Consider the following 22,118-nt stretch of genomic DNA (forward strand, 5'->3'; position numbering starts at 1 on the left):
CCCCCCCCTTTGCCCTCAGAACAGCCTCAATTCAGCGGACCATGGAATCTACAAAGTGTCGAAAGCGTTGCGCAGGGATGCTGGCCGATGTTGATTCCAATGCTTTCCACAGTAGTGATGGGACTATTGATACCGGAGCTCTGATGCAGTTTTCAGCGCATTACTGAGCCGACGTAATATACCGATGCTCGTTTCAAAGTAACATTACAACGTGATCAATGACGTCCGAAGCTTCGTTTGATCACTTGTTAAAAATTAAAAAACGTGGCAAAATGCGTATTCACACTGATTTCTTCTTCTTTAGGATTTGTTTTTGGCGGATCACATCCAACTTTTAGCTGCATACACCGCCACCTACTGTACTGGTGTGTGAGGCCATTCACAGCTTAAACTACATTACATTCTGGATAAGGTAATAGAAAACTAGGGAAAGGAAAATTGCCCTGACAGCTATTAGCTCTCTAAGAAACCCACCGCCCATTCCTCTATTTAACCCTGTCTAACCAACGGTCTGAAAGGCCACAATACTACCATTCAACACCCCCTGCAACTGTTCACACTTCTCACATCTAGGATTCTCCCTCTTACACACTGCTGTAAAATGCCCATAAACTTGACACCTAAAACACTGTAGCATTTTTGGAACAAAAGCTCTCACACAATAACTTGCACTTCCTAACTTGACCTTTGTCGGGCAAAGAGTCTACATCAAAACTCAGCAGGACTGACAACGTCTTCTCCGTTTCCCCATGCACTCCATTGGGTCTGCGTTGCACCAAACGGCGGGCGTCACAGACAACAAGGAACTTTTCAATGGTGCCCTGCTCCGAAGAGCAAAGCAAGTCACATTCCCTAATCACATGATCTGGAGCGCCCGCTCCCTCTGGACTGAAGAAACGCAATAAATCATCACTACTCCAAAATAAATCAGTTACTCTCACCAACTCAACAGTCCCCAACCTCTTCTCCACCCAACCTGACAGCACATATGGATCAGCCAAAAAGGATCCATTCTCTCCACCAATCTCACTCCCACTGGGCCAGAATCATCCTTTTCATACTTGGGATGAGGCCCGAACTCAGCGGTCCTCACCTCAGGTACTACATCAAATCAAATTGTATTTGTCACATGCGCTGAATGTAACAGGTGTAGACTTTACAGTGAAATGCTTACATACATGCCCTTAACCAACAAGGCAGTTTTAAGAAAACACAAAAAAAAGTAAGAGATAAAAATAACAAATAATTAAAGAGCAGCAGTAAAATAACAATAGTCAGTGTGCGGGGGCACCGGTGTCGAGGTAATTTAAACATCCATACTCTCGTCAGGTTCCTTCTCTGAGCTACTAGAGCACGTATTCCATTTTTTGCACTTGGCGCCAACCCTGTTCACCACAACACACCCCTTCCCTCTACTACACTCAGCTCCTTATCGGTGGTTATCACTGCACCTGCCATTACAATTAATTCACCCTCACTCTCTTCCCGTTCCTCCTTTAGCTCTCACAAAAGTTCTGTACGATCCTCCATTCCATATTCCCTCAAAACATATTCCACTTTTCAGCCATCTTCTCCTTCAAAATATCTTCCAGAAGGTTTGTGCAATCTCCCACTCCATTCATAATATGTTCCACTTTCTCTCTTTTTTCGACCTACCTCCATTCATCACCACGCGGTGACCACACCAATTGGTGTCAAATATCCCCCACAGATTTCTCCATGGTTTCGGTGTTTTTTTCAAGTTCCTTTCTAACACTGACCCCTACTGGACACCGTACTTACAATATAGTTATCATTTTTTTTCACGTAGCGTTGCCTGAACAATAGCTCAATATGATTTTTTCATGTAGCGTCACCTGAACGGAAGAGCCAGGGTCTTGGGGACCAGATCAATCAGACGACAGGAAATGGGGTTGAATCCGAGAGAAAGTATGTGACGCCACACTTTCTGCACGTTATTGTTTAAACAATTCGTTTTATTGTAGTGCTGGAGCAATTAACAGACATTTAGGTAATTTTTGGGGCTTTTAAACAACTAATTGACCGACGTTGGTTAAATTATTTGAATTCCATGTTAGTTTTTTTTCTTGGCGCTCAATGTGCACATCGCACAGTTTGTCTAGAGATAAATCAGATCCAGCCTGAACTGTGCGATGTAGTAGGGAGTTTTCAACAGGCCAATATTCTACATAGTTTCGCGCATAAAAATTTGGTAATTAACTACGATGACCACAATCCATTGCGCATCTACTTGGTCTTTGTTTTTTACGCCTGCCATGGAAGAGAGAAGAAAGCGCGATCTTTCAGGTGATATTAATTAACCAGGTTACCATCCAACCTTTTTATCCGAGAAAAATACATGTCGGATAATTTTTTTTTATGACAGGTCTGATGGAAACATAATTTTTTTTTCTGTAAACCTTCCAAACGTCTACAAAACGAAATACGCTAGACAAGGTGGGATCTTTTTGTGTGGGTAAAATTAATTTAATGAGAAATGTCGGTGTAACAATCACATCGAATTAAACTTGAGAGTCATGCGATGACATGTTGTGTGGTCCTCCCGCTACAAATGAAGTGTGTGTTTAGTGAGTCCCCCAGATCAGAGGCAGTAGGGATGACCAGGGATGTTCTCTGTTTAGTGAGTCCCCCAGATCAGAGGCAGTAGGGATGACCAGGGATGTTCTCTGTTTAGTGAGTCCCCCAGATCAGAGGCAGTAGGGATGACCAGGGATGTTCTCTGTTTAGTGAGTCCCCCAGATCAGAGGCAGTAGGGATGACCAGGGAGGAATGTTCTCTTGATAAGTGTGTGATTTAGACAACTTACCTGTCCTGCTAAGTATTCAAAATGTAACGAGTACGTTTGGGTGTAAGAGAAAATGAAGGGAGTAAAAAGTACATACTTTCTTTAGGAATGTAGTGAAGTAAAAGTTGTCAAAAATATAAATAGTCAAGTAAAGTACAGATACCCCCAAAAAACTACTTAAGTAGTACTTTCAAGTATTTTTTACCTAAGTACTTTACACCAGTGGCTATATGTGCGCTCTAGCCAACAGCGAGCGTCCCAGCTAGCAATGAGGAATCGGCCCAGAAGCGTCCCTCTTCCTGGGGGCCGGAACTGATTGTATCGCCATGGAATCGGGTGTCAGACTCGACTCGGAATAAAAATGAATGACAAAATTACCCGATTTAGTCATTTTAAATATTACTATAATACATTTTATACATACAAATTATACCCATCCACAAAAAACATTTAGTCTTGGGGAAACACCATACACTTGGTGACCGTGTCAGCGTGCATGCGCCCGGCCAGCCCCAGGAGTCGCTACAGTGCGATGGGACAAGGACATCCTGCCCGGCCAAACCCTCCCCTAAATCGGACGACGCTGGGCCAATTGTGCATCGCCTCATGGGTCTCCCGGTCGGCACGGGCCTCAAACCAGCATCCGTAGCAATGCAGTTTGCACTGCAATGTGTGTCTTAGACCGCTGCGCCAATCGGGAAGTTCCATCCCGTTTTTAATGCTTATCAATTGCCTTGCACAAAGTATCAAAATACTAAAATACTACACAGGACTCATAAAGAATTTCATTTAAATGTTAATTTAATTTTTTGATCACATAAACAAGGAAAATATGGAAAAATAAATAAATAGTGAAATGTTAATTTTATAAAGCAGCCAGTGTAATCATCTGCCAGAGAGTCGCCTCAATCTGACGAGCCCCAAGTAATACCTTTGGTGCCAGATAACACACCAGAATCGGCCCGAGCCCCAAGTAATACATTTAGGCCAGATAACTCACACCGGAATCGGCCCGAGCTCAATCCCCGCATCCTAGCCATAAGTAATACTGCCGAAGGCGGCCCAGACTCGGGTCACATGACGTCGGCCGGGTCTGACTCTCAACCGAGTGCCCCTACTCTCAGCCGGAATCGGCCCAGATCCACTGTGCTAGCTGGGGTGTTGGCTAGAAGACACTTGCTATTACCAGAGGAAGTGTAACAGTATAACTTTATTCCGTCCCCTCGCCCCAACCCGGGCGCGAACCAGGGACCCTCTGCACACATCAACAACAGTCACCCACGAAGCATCGTTACCCATCGCTCAGCAAAAGCCACGGCCCTTGCAGAGCAAGGGGAACCACTACTTCAAGGTCTCAAAGCGAGTGACGTCACTGATTGAAACGCTATTAGCGCGCACCACCGCTAACTAGCTAGCCATTTCACATCGGTTACAGAAGCACACTCACTATATACTGTAACAACAACAATTTTGTGAGAAAACCATCAGTGAATTAGAAAATACGATGGAAACCCATTTGATTTGTATTTTTGAACATTTTGTGGGTAAATTCCATGTGCACTATGCCATCGCTCATATCCTTTTATCTCCAACAAGTCAATTTGATGGAAACACATTTCTGATGGGAAAATGTGTATATTATTTTTATGCAAATTTCTGAATATTCACATGAAACTCTGGCCAATTGGATGGACACTAGCTATAGAGAGTAGCTGTTGCTTTAAGAGATATCTCTACCTGAAAATACATAATGTAAGTGATTGATAGGTGGTATTCAGCAGTCATTAAAGTATACCTCATTTACTGTGAAGAACTACTAAAATAGTAATTTTTGTCAGACAACAGCTCTATAGTGATGAGATGATGACTTGGAATTAAATAATAAAGTTATCAAATACAACTAATGTAGTATACACAACTGAAATATTTTAGTAAAGTAAAGTCATGTGAATAAATTATGGTTACATGATAAGCAGTAATGGGTCAGTCACCACCATCATGGGACTTTTATAAATTATTTACAGCATTTAACTCACATAATGCATAGTGCATTTAAAGTAAAGATTCACACATTTTGAATATTATATTCTTTTTGTGCATCTCTGAGGGATGTTCTATCGATACCCGGGGTTATTGAATGTTTTCTTGTGTATCTGAGCTATTGCCGTTCAAGCAAGCAGGCAGAAATTCGTCCGGTATGACGTACCACAGTGATAAAGTGTCTCTCACTACACTGGAAGTTAATAGGAACGCGACTTTTAGATCACGAAAACGTCTATCATACATGTCAGATTTCAAAACTGGCCGATGTCACAACACGGGGAGGATGTCTTCTCTCGAATGGACTGATCATATTTCCGCGATATTCCTACCTCAACAACAACAAAAATATTTAACAGAGGGTAATTTCTCTTATTTGTCTGCCTTGTCAGTCCAGGGTAATGTGTATATGGCTAGAATAAACAATTACTGTAGCATAAATTGTCATAAGGTTGTCGGTTTATGACAGCTGCTCTCACAGTTGCACACAGTGTGGCAGCATTATCTATGGAACACACAACTGCACACACCTCCCTGGCAGGCGGATTGTTATAAAATTTAGGAGGCGCACGGTGATGTGGTACAGAGCTCGATTTGGCCTCCGAAATTGCATCACACCCTCTGTATGGAGCTTCTGGAGCCCATTGCCAGAGCAAGCATAAATTATATTTGACCTTCCAAATGCATTGTATGCAGTTGGCAATACAATCGTATCCTCAGTGGACCGGTTGTGCATAAACATTCTCCATTCAGGCTGTAAGGTCTCAATTTCCTCCTGTAACAATTTATTATTATTTTTTTACGTGGGAAATATGTATACTTTCTTTATGAAACCCCATTATCCACCACCATGCTAAAGTGGCTAATGTCTAGTTATGCTAGTCTTCAGGCAGTCAAATAAAATAAAATTGTCACATACACATGGTTAGCAGATGTTAATGCGAGTGTAGCGAAATGCTTGTGCTTCTAGTTCTGACAATGCAGTAATAACCAACGAGTAATCTAACCTAACAATTCCACAACTACTACCAACTACTACCTACACAAGTGTAAAGGGATAAAGAATATGTACATAAAGATATATGAATAAGTGATGGTACAGAACGGCATAGGCAAGATGCAGTAGATGGTATCGAGTACAGTATATACATATGAGATGAGTAATGTAGGGTATGTAAACATAAAAGTGGCATAGTTTAAAGTGGCTAGTGATACATGTATTACATAAAGATGGCAAGATGCAGTAGATGATATAGAGTACAGTATATACAGTGGGGAGAACAAGTATTTGATACACTGCCGATTTTGCAGGTTTTCCTACTTACAAAGCATGTAGAGGTCTGTAATTTTTATCATAGGTACACTTCAACTGTGAGAGACGGAATCTAAAACAAAAATCCCGAAAATCACATTGTATGATTTTTAAGTAATTAATTTGCATTTTATTGCAAGACATAAGTATTTGATACATCAGAAAAGCAGAACTTAATATTTGGTACTGAATCCTTTGTTTGCAATTACAGAGATCATACGTTTCCTGTAGTTCTTGACCAGGTTTGCACACACTGCAGCAGGGATTTTGGCCCACTCCTCCATACAGACCTTCTCCAGATCCTTCAGGTTTCGGGGCTGTCGCTGGGCAATACGGACTTTCAGCTCCCTCCAAAGATTTTCTATTGGGTTCAGGTCTGGAGACTGGCTAGGCCACTCCAGGACCTTGAGATGCTTCTTACGGAGCCACTCCTTAGTTGCCATGGCTGTGTGCTTCGTGTCGTTGTCATGCTGGAAGACCCAGCCACGACCCATCTTCAATGCTCTTACTGAGGGAAGGAGGTTGTTGGCCAAGATCTCGCGATACATGGCCAAATCCATCCTCCCCTCAATACGGTGCAGTCGTCCTGTCCCCTTTGCAGAAAAGCATCCCCAAAGAATGATGTTTCCACCTCCATGCTTCACGGTTGGGATGGTGTTCTTGGGGTTGTACTCATACTTCTTCTTCCTCCAAACACGGTGAGTGGAGTTAGACCAAAAAGCTCTATTTTTGTCTCATCAGACCACATGACCTTCTCCCATTCCTCCTCTGGATCATCCAGATGGTCATTGGCAAACTTCAGACAGGCCTGGACATGCACTGGCTTAAGCAGGGGGACCTTGCGTGCGCTGCAGGATTTTAATCCATGACGGCGTAGTGTGTTACTAATGGTTTTCTTTGAGACTGTGGTCCCAGCTCTCTTCAGGTCATTGACCAGGTCCTGCCGTGTAGTTCTGGGCTGATCCCTCACCTTCCTCATGATCATTGATGCCCCACGAGGTGAAATCTTGCATGGAGCCCCAGACCGAGGGTGATTGACCGTCATCTTGAACTTCTTCCATTTTCTAATAATTGCGCCAACAGTTGTTTCCTTCTCACCAAGCTGCTTGCCTATTGTCCTGTAGCCCATCCCAGCCTTGTGCAGGTCTACAATTTTATCCCTGATGTCCTTACACAGCTCTCTGGTCTTGGCCATTGTGGAGAGGTTGGAATCTGTTTGATTGAGTGTGTGGACAGGTGTCTTTTATACAGGTAACGAGTTCAAACAGGTGCAGTTAATACAGGTAATGAGTGGAGAACAGGAGGGCTTCTTAAAGAAAAACTAACAAGTCTGTGAGAGCCGGAATTCTTACTGGTTGGTAGGTGATCAAATACTTATGTCATGCAATAAAATGCAAATTAATTATTTAAAAATCATACAATGTGATTTTCTGGATTTTTGTTTTAGATTCCGTCTCTCACAGTTGAAGTGTACCTATGATAAAAAATTACAGACCTCTACATGCTTTGTAAGTAGGAAAACCTGCAAAATCGGCAGTGTATCAAATACTTGTTCTCCCCACTGTACATATAGATTATATTAATTAAGTGGCATTGTTTAAAGTGGCTCGTGATACATTTTTGATCAATTCCCATCAATTTTAAGTTAAAGTGGCTGGAGTTGAGTCAGTATGTTGGCAGCAGCCACTCAATGTTAGTGGTGGCTGTTTAACAGTCTGATGGCCTTGAGATAGAAGCTGTTTTTCAGTCTCTCGGTCCCTGCTTTGATGCACCTGTACTGACCTCACCTTCTGGATGATAGCGGGGTGAACAGGCAGTGGCTCGGGTGGTTGTTGTCCTTGATGATCTTTATGGCCTTCCTGTGACATCGGGTGCTGTAGGTGTCCTGGAGGGCAGGTAGTTTGCCCCCAGTGATGTGTTGTGCAGACCTCACTACCCTCTGGAGAGCCTTCCGGCCGTGGGCGGAGCAGTTGCCGTACCAGGCGGTGATACAACCGACAGAATGCTCTCGATTGTGCATCTGTAGAAGTTTGTGAGTGCTTTTGGTGACAAGCCGAATTTCTTCAGCCTCCTGAGGTTGAAGAGGCGCTGCTGCGCCTTCTTCACAACGCTGTCTGTGTGGGTGGACCAATTCAGTTTGTCCGTGATGTGTATGCCGAGGAACTTAAAACTTACTACCCTCTCCACTACTGTCCCGTCGATGTGGATAGGGGGGTGCTCCCTCTGCTGTTTCCTGAAGTCCACAATCATCTCTTTTGTTTTGTTGACGTTGAGTGTTAGGTTATTTTCCTGACACCACACTCCAAGGGCCCTCACCTCCTCCCTGTAGGCCGTCTCGTCGTTGTTGGTAATCAAGCCTACCACTGTAGTGTCGTCCGCAAACTTGATGATTGAGTTGGAGGCGTGCATGGCCACGCAGTCGTGGGTGAACAAGGAGTACAGGAGAGGGCTCAGAACGCACCCTTGTGGGGCCCCAGTGTTGAGGATCAGCGGGGTGGAGATGTTGTTGTTACCTACCCTCACCACCTGGGGGGCGGCCCGTCAGGAAGTCCAGTACCCAGTTGCACAGGGCGGGGTCGAGACCCAGGGTCTCGAGCTTGATGACATGTTTGGAGGGTACTATGGTGTTAAATGCTGAGCTGTAGTCGATGAACAGCATTCTCACATAGGTATTCCTCTTGTCCAGATGGGTTAGGGCAGTGTGCCATCTGTTTATGCATTGAACACGCCTATAGTGTCATTGTGCAAAATGGTATTGTAATGAGACAGGCACGGAGCAGGTCTCGAACCCTCGACCTTCAGGCCCGAAGTCCAGCGCGCTATCGACTGTTGCCGCAAAAGCATGATCAACATGCTCGAGCGGCAGAGTGGATAAAGCCGCGTTTATAAACCCAGAGTCGTTATAATACTGTAATGACCTGACTAGATCATAAATGAACAATCGTCCAGACAGAGGATTGAGTTTGCGAATTGACGGTTTATTAAACCAACTTTACACAGGCTACTGTTTGGCCGTAGCCCACGCCAAATAAATGACAGATAACCAAAAGCCAACCGTGACCTTCTCTTGTGAAGCCCAGACGTAAGAGAGAGAACAAAGGCTAAACCTGGTCTTAACTTCCAATGCTCCATCCCCTTGCCCAACCCCCCTCCACGCCACTCCGCCATCCGCCAGGATGCCCGGCATCAGAACATTCCAGGCATTCCCGTGATTGGCAGATAGCAGGTTGATTGACATGTCGGACCCCGCGAACACTGGGTACTGGTCAGTACAACACAACCACCTACTAGCCTAACACATAACACACAGCTGTCTGTGCGGGTCGCTACACTATGCAGCATCATCTGGATATGTGTGCGGGAAAAAAGTTAAAACGGTCACCTTATGCTTCCATTTCTGTCAAGCCAACTAATGCCTGATGTCCACCAGATGCATAGGAGTTTTGTTTTACCGGATGTCGGATGTCTAGCCCGCATTTCTGTACATGGCACAAGTGCTTCGCTTTCCAACTAGCTTAAAGCTAGCTAGTTGCAGTGTGTGTACGTACTTCTGCTTGTACGACCGCATGGTAAAGCAACACAAGAGTTGAAGATATTGAACACATGCAAGGAACAGAACTGCGCCATTGACAATGAATGACTTCCACCTGAACGCAAAGAGTTTGATGCATCTGGTTGACATGAGGCATAAGTATACAATGTGATGCATAAATTCGATTTATATAACATATGCACCACACAGAACCCACTGCAACTGCCTCTGCAATGCAAACGCAGCGTTCCATTGGAAATGCATGTATTTCTGGTGTACCAAAACGCAACGATGATGTAGGTTTGATCGAGGCTGGCGGACTGCACAGCGCAACATTAGGAAGTAGCATTAGCCACTAGAATGTGGTGGAAAAGTGTGTTTCATAAAGAAAGTATGCATATTTTACACGTTTTTTCCCACCTGCCTTCTCGCCATTAAATATTGTTAAGGGTGACATCAACGCATTTGCAGCGTGAATGGAGAATGTTTTAGGTATGAACCGGTTCACGGGGATACGAGTGTATTTATTGCCCGCTGCATACAATGCATTTGGACGGTACAATGAAACCATCAATACCAAATATCGCCATCTGCCGGCCTTTGGGCTACCCCATATCCACAGTCACACACACACAGCGGCGGGGCGGGCAACATGGCGGCCTCTATCTCCCCGCTACGCTCCTCCTACAGGATTTGTAACGGTCTATCCTTCCACCACTGCCGAGCCAAACTGCGGATGCACAGAAAGTGCGAGAGCCAGAGAAGACATCTCCATGCGTCAGTCACCAGGTAAAAAGCAAGAAACACGTGAGGGAGACAGAGAGGAGGGATGCTCCATACTGCTGCTAGCTGATACCGGTAAAGGGTGACTGCTCGTCACCTGTCAGTCGGTGAGATTGACAGCTAGCTGCATCGAGCAGTGTACTGTAGCAAGGGCAGGTGCGGGCTAGCTGGCGGGAAATAACGGGGGGCAGATTTAAAACAAGACAGATAAGATGATAGCTAGTTACTGTCAATAAACGCATTGCATTAATTTCTGCATTATCTCTCTTGACAATCGGTCCGTGAAGAGCATTGCTGCTGGCGCTGGGGAGGCTATGAGGTTGAGGTTGTTAGCCAGCTAGCTAGTTAGTTATCCCGGCTCAGTTCAACAAGGTTGCAATAGGGACTGACAATGCGCATTAGGTGCCAAAGATAACTCCTGTCACGAGCACCTGTCAGATCAATTTGAGATGACACCCCATGTTGTTTTTATCGACTGTCACTTAAGTCTAGTCCAATTTTTGAAACCCTTACACTTCTCAAATGATACGGACAGTGCTTTTGATGATATAGATGGGATTTAATTATAGCAAGTTTATAATAGCTCCACATCTCAAAGCCACCTTGCCCATGCAGCATTCTAGTCATCTCATGTAATGGTGTAATATTCAGCCAAGCCTACAACATATGGTGTGTGTGTGTGTGTGTGCAGGCATGCTGCGGTGGTGGTGTCAGGGACAGAGATGGCACGTCAGATTCACAGAGAGATCCAGAGGGAGGTGGAGGAGCTGGTCACCGGCGGCAACATGAGACCCCACCTGGGTGTGGTGTTGGTTGGGGACGACCCGGCTAGTCGCACCTACGTCAGGAACAAGACCAGAGTTGCTAGTATACTGGGTAGGAAGGGTACACACACACACACACACACACACACACACAAAGCTCTAGGAAAAGCTGTCTGTCTAAACAATGAACGAGTGTCCGTTCTTTTATATGCAGATGGTAATGTATTGATTTCTGAAACTGAAGATGAGCTTCAAGAAATGTTACATATTGTTTTTAACTGGTGTGAACAAATTAAAAATGGAATATATAGTGTTAGTAGTCCGTGAAGAGAATTGCTGCTGGCGCTGGGGAGGCTATGAGGTTGAGGTTGTTAGCCAGCTAGCTAGTTAGTTATCCAGCCGTGTGGGGGCATCAATGTGGGGGCAGCAGCGTGGGGGCAGCAGTGTGGGGGCATCAGTGTGGGGGCATCAGTGTTATGCTGCAGTGTGGGGGCATCATTTGGGGGCATCAGTGTTATGCTGCAGTGTGGGGGCATCAGTGTGGGGGCATCAGTGTGGGGGCAGCAGTGTGGGGGCATCAGTGTTATGCTGCAGTGTGGGGGCATCAGTGTGGGGTCAGCAGTGTGGGGGCATCAGTGTTATGCTGCAGTGTGGGGGCATCAGTGTGGGGACAGCAGTGTGGGGGCATCAGTGTGGGGACAGCAGTGTGGGGGCAGCAGTGTGGGGGCAGCAGTGTGGGGGCAGCACTGTGGGGGCATCAGTGTTATGCTGCAGTGTGGGGGCAGCAGTGTTATGCTGCAGTGTGGGGGAAGCAGTGTGGGGGTATCAGTGTGGGGGCATCAGTGTTATGCTGCAGTGTGGGGGAAGCAGTGTGGGGGCATCAGTGTGGGGGCATCAGTGTTATGCTGCAGTGTGGGGGCATCAGTGTGGGGGCATCAGTGTTATGCTGCAGTGTGGGGGCATCAGTGTGGGGGCATCAGTGTTATGCTGCAGTGTGGGGGCAGCAGTGTTATGCTGCAGTGTGGGGGCATCAGTGTTATGCTGCAGTGTGGGGGCATCAGTGTTATGCTGCAGTGTGGGGGCAGCAGCGTGGGGGCAACAGCGTGGGGGCATCAGCGTGGGAGCAGCAGCGTCTGGGCAGCAGCGTGGGGGCAGCAGCGTGGGGGCAGCAGCGTGGGGCAGCAGCGTGGGGGCAGCAGCGTGGGGGCATCAGCGTGGGGGCAGCAGTGTGGGGGCAGCATCGTGGGGGCAGCAGTGTGTGGGCATCAGCGTGGGGGCAGCAGTGTGGGGGCAGCAGCGTGGGGGCAGCAGTGTGGGGGCATCAGCGTGGGGGCAGCAGTGTGGGGGCATCAATGTGGGGGCAGCAGCGTGGGGGAAGCAGTGTGGGGGCATCAGTGTGGGGGCATCAGTGTTATGCTGCAGTGTGGGGGCATCATGTGGGGGCAGCAGTGTGGGGGCATCAGTGTTATGCTGCAGTGTGGGGGCATCAGTGTGGGGGCATCAGTGTGGGGGCAGCAGTGTGGGGGCATCAGTGTTATGCTGCAGTGTGGGGGCATCAGTGTGGGGGCAGCAGTGTGGGGGCATCAGTGTTATGCTGCAGTGTGGGGGCATCAGTGTGGGGGCAGCAGTGTGGGGGCATCAGTGTTATGCTGCAGTGTGGGGGCATCAGTGTGGGGACAGCAGTGTGGGGACAGCAGTGTGGGGGCATCAGTGTGGGGACAGCAGTGTTATGCTGCAGTGTGGGGACAGCAGTGTGGGGGCAGCAGTGTTATGCTGCAGTGTGGGGGCAGCACTGTGGGGGCAGCACTGTGGGGGCATCAGTGTGGGGGCATCAGTGTTATGCTGCAGTGTGGGGGCATCAGTGTTATGCTGCTGTGTGGGGGCCGCAGTGTTATGCTGCAGTGTGGGGGCAGCAGTGTTATGCAGCAGTGTGGGGGCCGCAGTGTTATGATGCAGTGTGGGGGCAGCAGTGTTATGCTGCAGTGTGGGGGCAGCAGTGTGGGGGCATCAGTGTTATGCTGCAGTGTGGGGGCATCAGTGTTATGCTGCAGTGTGGGGGCATCAGCATGGGGGCAGCAGTGTGGGGGCAGCAGCGTGGGGGCAGCAGTGTGGGGGCAGCAGTGTGGGGGAAGCAGTGTGGGGGCAGCAGCGTGGGGGCAGCAGTGTGGGGGCAGCAGCGTGGGGGCAGCAGTGTGGGGGCATCAATGTGGGGGCAGCAGCGTGGGGGCAGCAGTGTGGGGGCATCAGCGTGGGGGCAGCAGTGTGGGGGCATCAATGTGGGGGCAGCAGCGTGGGGGCAGCAGCGTGGGGGCAGCAGCGTGGGGGCATCAGCGTGGGGGCATCAGCGTGGGGGCAGCAGCGTGGGGGCAGCAGCGTGGGGGCAGCAGTATTTCTCAGACATTATACTGGTTTATGAAATGACATTAGGGGTGGTCTTTACTGTGGGTTATAAAACAACATTAGGGGTGATCTTTACTGTGAGTTATAAAACAACATTAGGGGTGATCTTTACTGTGGGTTATGAAATGACATTAGGGGTGGTCTTTACTGTGGGTTATGAAACGACATTAGGGGTGATCTTTACTGTGGGTTATGAAACATTAGGGGTGGTCTTTACTGTGGGTTATGAAACGACATTAGGGGTGATCTTTACTGTGGGTTATGAAACGACATTGGGGTGGTCTTTACTGTGGGTTATGAAATGACATTAGGGGTGATCTTTACTGTGGGTTATAAAACAACATTAGGGGTGATCTTTACTGTGGGTTATGAAATGACATTAGGGGTGGTCTTTACTGTGGGTTATGAAACAACATTAGGGGTGATCTTTACTGTGGGTTATAAAACAACATTGGGGTGATCTTTACTGTGGGTTATGAAATGACATTAGGGGTGGTCTTTACTGTGGGTTATGAAACAACATTAGGGGTGATCTTTACTGTGGGTTATGAAACATTAGGGGTGGTCTTTACTGTGGGTTATGAAACGACATTAGGGGTGATCTTTACTGTGGGTTATGAAACGACATTAGGGGTGGTCTTTACTGTGGGTTATGAAATGACATTAGGGGTGGTCTTTACTGTTGGTTATGAAACGACATTAGGGGTGATCTTTACTGTGGGTTATGAAACGACATTAGGGGTGGTCTTTACTGTGGGTTATGAAATGACATTAGGGGTGGTCTTTACTGTGGGTTATAAAACAACATTAGGGGTGATCTTTACTGTGGGTTATGAAATGACATTAGGGGTGGTCTTTACTGTGGGTTATGAAACATTAGGGGTGGTCTTTACTGTGGGTTATGAAATGACCTTAGGGGTGGTCTTTACTGTGGGTTATGAAACAACATTAGGGGTGATCTTTACTGTGGGTTATGAAACATTAGGGGTGGTCTTTACTGTGGGTTATAAAACAACATTAGGGGTGGTCTTTACTGTGGGTTATGAAACATTAGGGGTGGTCTTTACTGTGGGTTATGAAACAACATTAGGGGTGGTCTTTACTGTGGGTTATGAAATGACATTAGGGGTGGTCTTTACTGTGGGTTATGAAACAACATTAGGGGTGATCTTTACTGTGGGTTATGAAACATTAGGGGTGGTCTTTACTGTGGGTTATAAAACAACATTAGGGGTGGTATTTACTGTGGGTTATGAAATGACATTAGGGGTGGTCTTTACTGTGGGTTATGAAACGACATTAGGGGTGATCTTTACTGTGGGTTATGAAACGACATTAGGGGTGGTCTTTACTGTGGGTTATGAAACCACATTATGGGTGTTCTTTACTGTTGGTTATGAAACGACATTAGGGGTGGTCTTTACTGTGGGTTATAAAACAACATTAGGGGTGGTCTTTACTGTGGGTTATAAAACATTAGGGGTGGTCTTTACTGTGGGTTATGAAACAACATTAGGGGTGGTCTTTACTGTGGGTTATGAAACGACATTAGGGGTGGTCTTTACTGTGGGTTATAAAACATTAGGGGTGATCTTTACTGTGGGTTATGAAACAACATTAGGGGTGGTCTTTACTGTGGGTTATGAAACAACATTAGGGGTGGTCTTTACTGTGGGTTATGAAACGACATTGGGGGTGGTCTTTACTGTGGGTTATAAAACATTAGGGGTGGTCTTTACTGTGGGTTAGAAAACATTAGGGTGGTCTTCACTGTGGGTTATAAAACATTAGAGGTGGTCTTTTACTGTGGGTTATGAAACAACATTAGGGGTGATCTTTACTGTGGGTTATGAAACATTAGGGGTGGTCTTTACTGTGGGTTATAAAACAACATTAGGGGTGGTCTTTACTGTGGGTTATGAAACAACATTAGGGGTGGTCTTTACTGTGGGTTATGAAACGACATTAGGGGTGATCTTTACTGTGGGTTATGAAACGACATTAGGGGTGGTCTTTACTGTGGGTTATGAAATGACATTAGGGGTGGTCTTTACTGTGGGTTATAAAACAACATTAGGGGTGATCTTTACTGTGGGTTATGAAATGACATTAGGGGTGGTCTTTACTGTGGGTTATGAAACATTAGGGGTGGTCTTTACTGTGGGTTATGAAATGACCTTAGGGGTGGTCTTTACTGTGGGTTATGAAACAACATTAGGGGTGATCTTTACTGTGGGTTATGAAACATTAGGGGTGGTCTTTACTGTGGGTTATAAAACAACATTAGGGGTGGTCTTTACTGTGGGTTATGAAACATTAGGGGTGGTCTTTACTGTGGGTTATGAAATGACATTAGGGGTGGTCTTTACTGTGGGTTATGAAACAACATTAGGGGTGATCTTTACTGTGGGTTATGAAACAACATTAGGGGTGGTCTTTACTGTGGGTTATAAAACAACATTAGGGGTGGTATTTACTGTGGGTTATGAAATGACATTAGGGGTGGTCTTTACTGTGGGTTATGAAACGACATTAGGGGTGATCTTTACTGTGGGTTATGAAACGACATTAGGGGTGGTCTTTACTGTGGGTTATGAAACCACATTATGGGTGGTCTTTACTGTTGGTTATGAAACGACATTAGGGGTGGTCTTTACTGTGGGTTATAAAACAACATTAGGGGTGGTCTTTACTGTGGGTTATAAAACATTAGGGGTGGTCTTTACTGTGGGTTATGAAACAACATTAGGGGTGGTCTTTACTGTGGGTTATGAAACGACATTAGGGGTGGTCTTTACTGTGGGTTATAAAACATTAGGGGTGATCTTTACTGTGGGTTATGAAACAACATTAGGGGTGGTCTTTACTGTGGGTTATGAAACAACATTAGGGGTGGTCTTTACTGTGGGTTATGAAACGACATTGGGGGTGGTCTTTACTGTGGGTTATAAAACATTAGGGGTGGTCTTTACTGTGGGTTAGAAAACATTAGGGTGGTCTTCACTGTGGGTTATAAAACATTAGAGGTGGTCTTTTACTGTGGGTTATGAAACAACATTAGGGGTGATCTTTACTGTGGGTTATGAAACATTAGGGGTGGTCTTTACTGTGGGTTATAAAACAACATTAGGGGTGGTCTTTACTGTGGGTTATGAAACAACATTAGGGGTGGTCTTTACTGTGGGTTATGAAACGACATTAGGGGTGATCTTTACTGTGGGTTATGAAACGACATTAGGGGTGGTCTTTACTGTGGGTTATGAAATGACATTAGGGGTGGTCTTTACTGTGGGTTATAAAACAACATTAGGGGTGATCTTTACTGTGGGTTATGAAATGACATTAGGGGTGGTCTTTACTGTGGGTTATGAAACATTAGGGGTGGTCTTTACTGTGGGTTATGAAATGACCTTAGGGGTGGTCTTTACTGTGGGTTATGAAACAACATTAGGGGTGATCTTTACTGTGGGTTATGAAACATTAGGGGTGGTCTTTACTGTGGGTTATAAAACAACATTAGGGGTGGTCTTTACTGTGGGTTATGAAACATTAGGGGTGGTCTTTACTGTGGGTTATGAAATGACATTAGGGGTGGTCTTTACTGTGGGTTATGAAACAACATTAGGGGTGATCTTTACTGTGGGTTATGAAACAACATTAGGGGTGGTCTTTACTGTGGGTTATAAAACAACATTAGGGGTGGTATTTACTGTGGGTTATGAAATGACATTAGGGGTGGTCTTTACTGTGGGTTATGAAACGACATTAGGGGTGATCTTTACTGTGGGTTATGAAACGACATTAGGGGTGGTCTTTACTGTGGGTTATGAAACCACATTATGGGTGGTCTTTACTGTTGGTTATGAAACGACATTAGGGGTGGTCTTTACTGTGGGTTATAAAACAACATTAGGGGTGGTCTTTACTGTGGGTTATAAAACATTAGGGGTGGTCTTTACTGTGGGTTATGAAACAACATTAGGGGTGGTCTTTACTGTGGGTTATGAAACGACATTAGGGGTGGTCTTTACTGTGGGTTATAAAACATTAGGGGTGATCTTTACTGTGGGTTATGAAACAACATTAGGGGTGGTCTTTACTGTGGGTTATGAAACAACATTAGGGGTGGTCTTTACTGTGGGTTATGAAACGACATTGGGGGTGGTCTTTACTGTGGGTTATAAAACATTAGGGGTGGTCTTTACTGTGGGTTAGAAAACATTAGGGTGGTCTTCACTGTGGGTTATAAAACATTAGAGGTGGTCTTTTACTGTGGGTTATGAAACAACATTAGGGGTGATCTTTACTGTGGGTTATGAAACATTAGGGGTGGTCTTTACTGTGGGTTATAAAACAACATTAGGGGTGGTCTTTACTGTGGGTTATGAAACAACATTAGGGGTGGTCTTTACTGTTGGTTATGAAACGACATTAGGGGTGGTCTTTACTGTGGGTTATAAAACAACATTAGGGGTGGTCTTTACTGTGGGTTATAAAACATTAGGGGTGGTCTTTACTGTGGGTTATGAAACAACATTAGGGGTGGTCTTTACTGTGGGTTATGAAACGACATTAGGGGTGGTCTTTACTGTGGGTTATAAAACATTAGGGGTGATCTTTACTGTGGGTTATGAAACAACATTAGGGGTGGTCTTTACTGTGGGTTATGAAACAACATTAGGGGTGGTCTTTACTGTGGGTTATGAAACGACATTGGGGGTGGTCTTTACTGTGGGTTATAAAACATTAGGGGTGGTCTTTACTGTGGGTTAGAAAACATTAGGGTGGTCTTCACTGTGGGTTATAAAACATTAGAGGTGGTCTTTTACTGTGGGTTATGAAACAACATTAGGTTGTGATCTTTACTGTGGGTTATGACACATTAGGGGTGGTCTTTACTGTGGGTTATAAAACAACATTAGGGGTGGTCTTTACTGTGGGTTATGAAACAACATTAGGGGTGGTCTTTACTGTGGGTTATGAAACGACATTAGGGGTGGTCTTTACTGTGGGTTATGAAATGACATTAGGGGTGGTCTTTACTGTGGGTTATGAAACATTAGGGGTGGTCTTTACTGTGGGTTATGAAATGACCTTAGGGGTGGTCTTTACTGTGGGTTATGAAACAACATTAGGGGTGATCTTTACTGTGGGTTATGAAACATTAGGGGTGGTCTTTACTGTGGGTTATAAAACAACATTAGGGGTGGTCTTTACTGTGGGTTATGAAACATTAGGGGTGGTCTTTACTGTGGGTTATGAAACAACATTAGGGGTGGTCTTTACTGTGGGTTATGAAATGACATTAGGGGTGGTCTTTACTGTGGGTTATGAAACAACATTAGGGGTGATCTTTACTGTGGGTTATGAAACATTAGGGGTGGTCTTTACTGTGGGTTATAAAACAACATTAGGGGTGGTATTTACTGTGGGTTATGAAATGACATTAGGGGTGGTCTTTACTGTGGGTTATGAAACGACATTAGGGGTGATCTTTACTGTGGGTTATGAAACATTAGGGGTGGTCTTTACTGTGGGTTATGAAACGACATTAGGGGTGATCTTTACTGTGGGTTATGAAACGACATTGGGGGTGGTCTTTACTGTGGGTTATGAAATGACATTAGGGGTGATCTTTACTGTGGGTTATAAAACAACATTAGGGGTGATCTTTACTGTGGGTTATGAAATGACATTAGGGGTGGTCTTTACTGTGGGTTATGAAACAACATTAGGGGTGATCTTTACTGTGGGTTATAAAACAACATTAGGGGTGATCTTTACTGTGGGTTATGAAATGACATTAGGGGTGGTCTTTACTGTGGGTTATGAAACAACATTAAGGGTGATCTTTACTGTGGGTTATGAAACAACATTAGGGGTGGTCTTTACTGTGGGTTATGAAACGACATTGGGGGTGGTCTTTACTGTGGGTTATGAAATGACATTAGGGGTGATCTTTACTGTGGGTTATAAAACAACATTAGGGGTGATCTTTACTGTGGGTTATGAAATGACATTAGGGGTGGTCTTTACTGTGGGTTATGAAACAACATTAGGGGTGATCTTTACTGTGGGTTATAAAACAACATTAGGGGTGGTCTTTACTGTGGGTTATAAAACAACATTAGGGGTGGTCTTTACTGTGGGTTATAAAACATTAGGGGTGGTCTTTACTGTGGGTTATGAAACAACATTAGGGGTGGTCTTTACTGTGGGTTATGAAACGACATTAGGGGTGGTCTTTACTGTGGGTTATAAAACATTAGGGGTGATCTTTACTGTGGGTTATAAAACAACATTAGGGGTGGTCTTTACTGTGGGTTATGAAACAACATTAGGGGTGGTCTTTACTGTGGGTTATGAAACGACATTGGGGGTGGTCTTTACTGTGGGTTATAAAACATTAGGGGTGGTCTTTACTGTGGGTTAGAAAACATTAGGGGTGGTCTTCACTGTGGGTTATAAAACATTAGGGGTGGTCTTTTACTGTGGGTTATGAAACAACATTAGGGGTGATCTTTACTGTGGGTTATGAAACATTAGGGGTGGTCTTTACTGTGGGTTATAAAACAACATTAGGGGTGGTCTTTACTGTGGGTTATGAAACAACATTAGGGGTGGTCTTTACTGTGGGTTATGAAACGACATTAGGGGTGGTCTTTACTGTGGGTTATGAAACAACATTAGGGGTGGTCTTTACTGTGGGTTATGAAACATTAGGGGTGGTCTTTACTGTGGGTTATGAAATGACCTTAGGGGTGGTCTTTACTGTGGGTTATGAAACAACATTAGGGGTGGTCTTTACTGTGGGTTATGAAACGACATTAGGGGTGGTCTTTACTGTGGGTTATAAAACATTAGGGGTGATCTTTACTGTGGGTTATGAAACAACATTAGGGGTGGTCTTTACTGTGGGTTATGAAACAACATTAGGGGTGGTCTTTACTGTGGGTTATGAAACGACATTGGGGGTGGTCTTTACTGTGGGTTATAAAACATTAGGGGTGGTCTTTACTGTGGGTTAGAAAACATTAGGGTGGTCTTCACTGTGGGTTATAAAACATTAGAGGTGGTCTTTTACTGTGGGTTATGAAACAACATTAGGGGTGATCTTTACTGTGGGTTATGAAACATTAGGGGTGGTCTTTACTGTGGGTTATAAAACAACATTAGGGGTGGTCTTTACTGTGGGTTATGAAACAACATTAGGGGTGGTCTTTACTGTTGGTTATGAAACGACATTAGGGGTGGTCTTTACTGTGGGTTATAAAGCAACATTAGGGGTGGTCTTTACTGTGGGTTATAAAACATTAGGGGTGGTCTTTACTGTGGGTTATGAAACAACATTAGGGGTGGTCTTTACTGTGGGTTATGAAACGACATTAGGGGTGGTCTTTACTGTGGGTTATAAAACATTAGGGGTGATCTTTACTGTGGGTTATGAAACAACATTAGGGGTGGTCTTTACTGTGGGTTATGAAACATCATTAGGGGTGGTCTTTACTGTGGGTTATGAAACGACATTGGGGGTGGTCTTTACTGTGGGTTATAAAACATTAGGGGTGGTCTTTACTGTGGGTTAGAAAACATTAGGGTGGTCTTCACTGTGGGTTATAAAACATTAGAGGTGGTCTTTTACTGTGGGTTATGAAACAACATTAGGGGTGATCTTTACTGTGGGTTATGACACATTAGGGGTGGTCTTTACTGTGGGTTATAAAACAACATTAGGGGTGGTCTTTACTGTGGGTTATGAAACAACATTAGGGGTGGTCTTTACTGTGGGTTATGAAACGACATTAGGGGTGGTCTTTACTGTGGGTTATGAAATGACATTAGGGGTGGTCTTTACTGTGGGTTATGAAACATTAGGGGTGGTCTTTACTGTGGGTTATGAAATGACCTTAGGGGTGGTCTTTACTGTGGGTTATGAAACAACATTAGGGGTGATCTTTACTGTGGGTTATGAAACATTAGGGGTGGTCTTTACTGTGGGTTATAAAACAACATTAGGGGTGGTCTTTACTGTGGGTTATGAAACATTAGGGGTGGTCTTTACTGTGGGTTATGAAACAACATTAGGGGTGGTCTTTACTGTGGGTTATGAAATGACATTAGGGGTGGTCTTTACTGTGGGTTATGAAACAACATTAGGGGTGATCTTTACTGTGGGTTATGAAACATTAGGGGTGGTCTTTACTGTGGGTTATAAAACAACATTAGGGGTGGTATTTACTGTGGGTTATGAAATGACATTAGGGGTGGTCTTTACTGTGGGTTATGAAACGACATTAGGGGTGATCTTTACTGTGGGTTATGAAACATTAGGGGTGGTCTTTACTGTGGGTTATGAAACGACATTAGGGGTGATCTTTACTGTGGGTTATGAAACGACATTGGGGGTGGTCTTTACTGTGGGTTATGAAATGACATTAGGGGTGATCTTTACTGTGGGTTATAAAACAACATTAGGGGTGA

At 44.9% G+C, this 22,118-nt stretch overlaps 1 protein-coding gene across 1 annotated transcript in view; it reads left to right on the top strand.

The window, feature by feature from the left end:
- The first annotated feature begins 10,285 nt into the window (after positions 1–10,285).
- Positions 10,286–22,118, top strand: part of LOC139544913 (bifunctional methylenetetrahydrofolate dehydrogenase/cyclohydrolase 2, mitochondrial-like) — a 32,418-nt gene continuing 20,585 nt past the window's right edge. The window contains exons 1-2 of the mRNA XM_071352113.1: positions 10,286–10,479; positions 11,165–11,349. Coding sequence (XP_071208214.1) covers positions 10,343–10,479; positions 11,165–11,349 — 322 coding nt within the window. The 5' untranslated portion in view covers positions 10,286–10,342. The remainder of the gene's footprint in view (positions 10,480–11,164; positions 11,350–22,118) is intronic.

Source organism: Salvelinus alpinus, chromosome 19 (genome assembly GCF_045679555.1).
Source record: "Salvelinus alpinus chromosome 19, SLU_Salpinus.1, whole genome shotgun sequence".
In the NCBI taxonomy this organism is placed as follows: domain Eukaryota; kingdom Metazoa; phylum Chordata; class Actinopteri; order Salmoniformes; family Salmonidae; genus Salvelinus; species Salvelinus alpinus.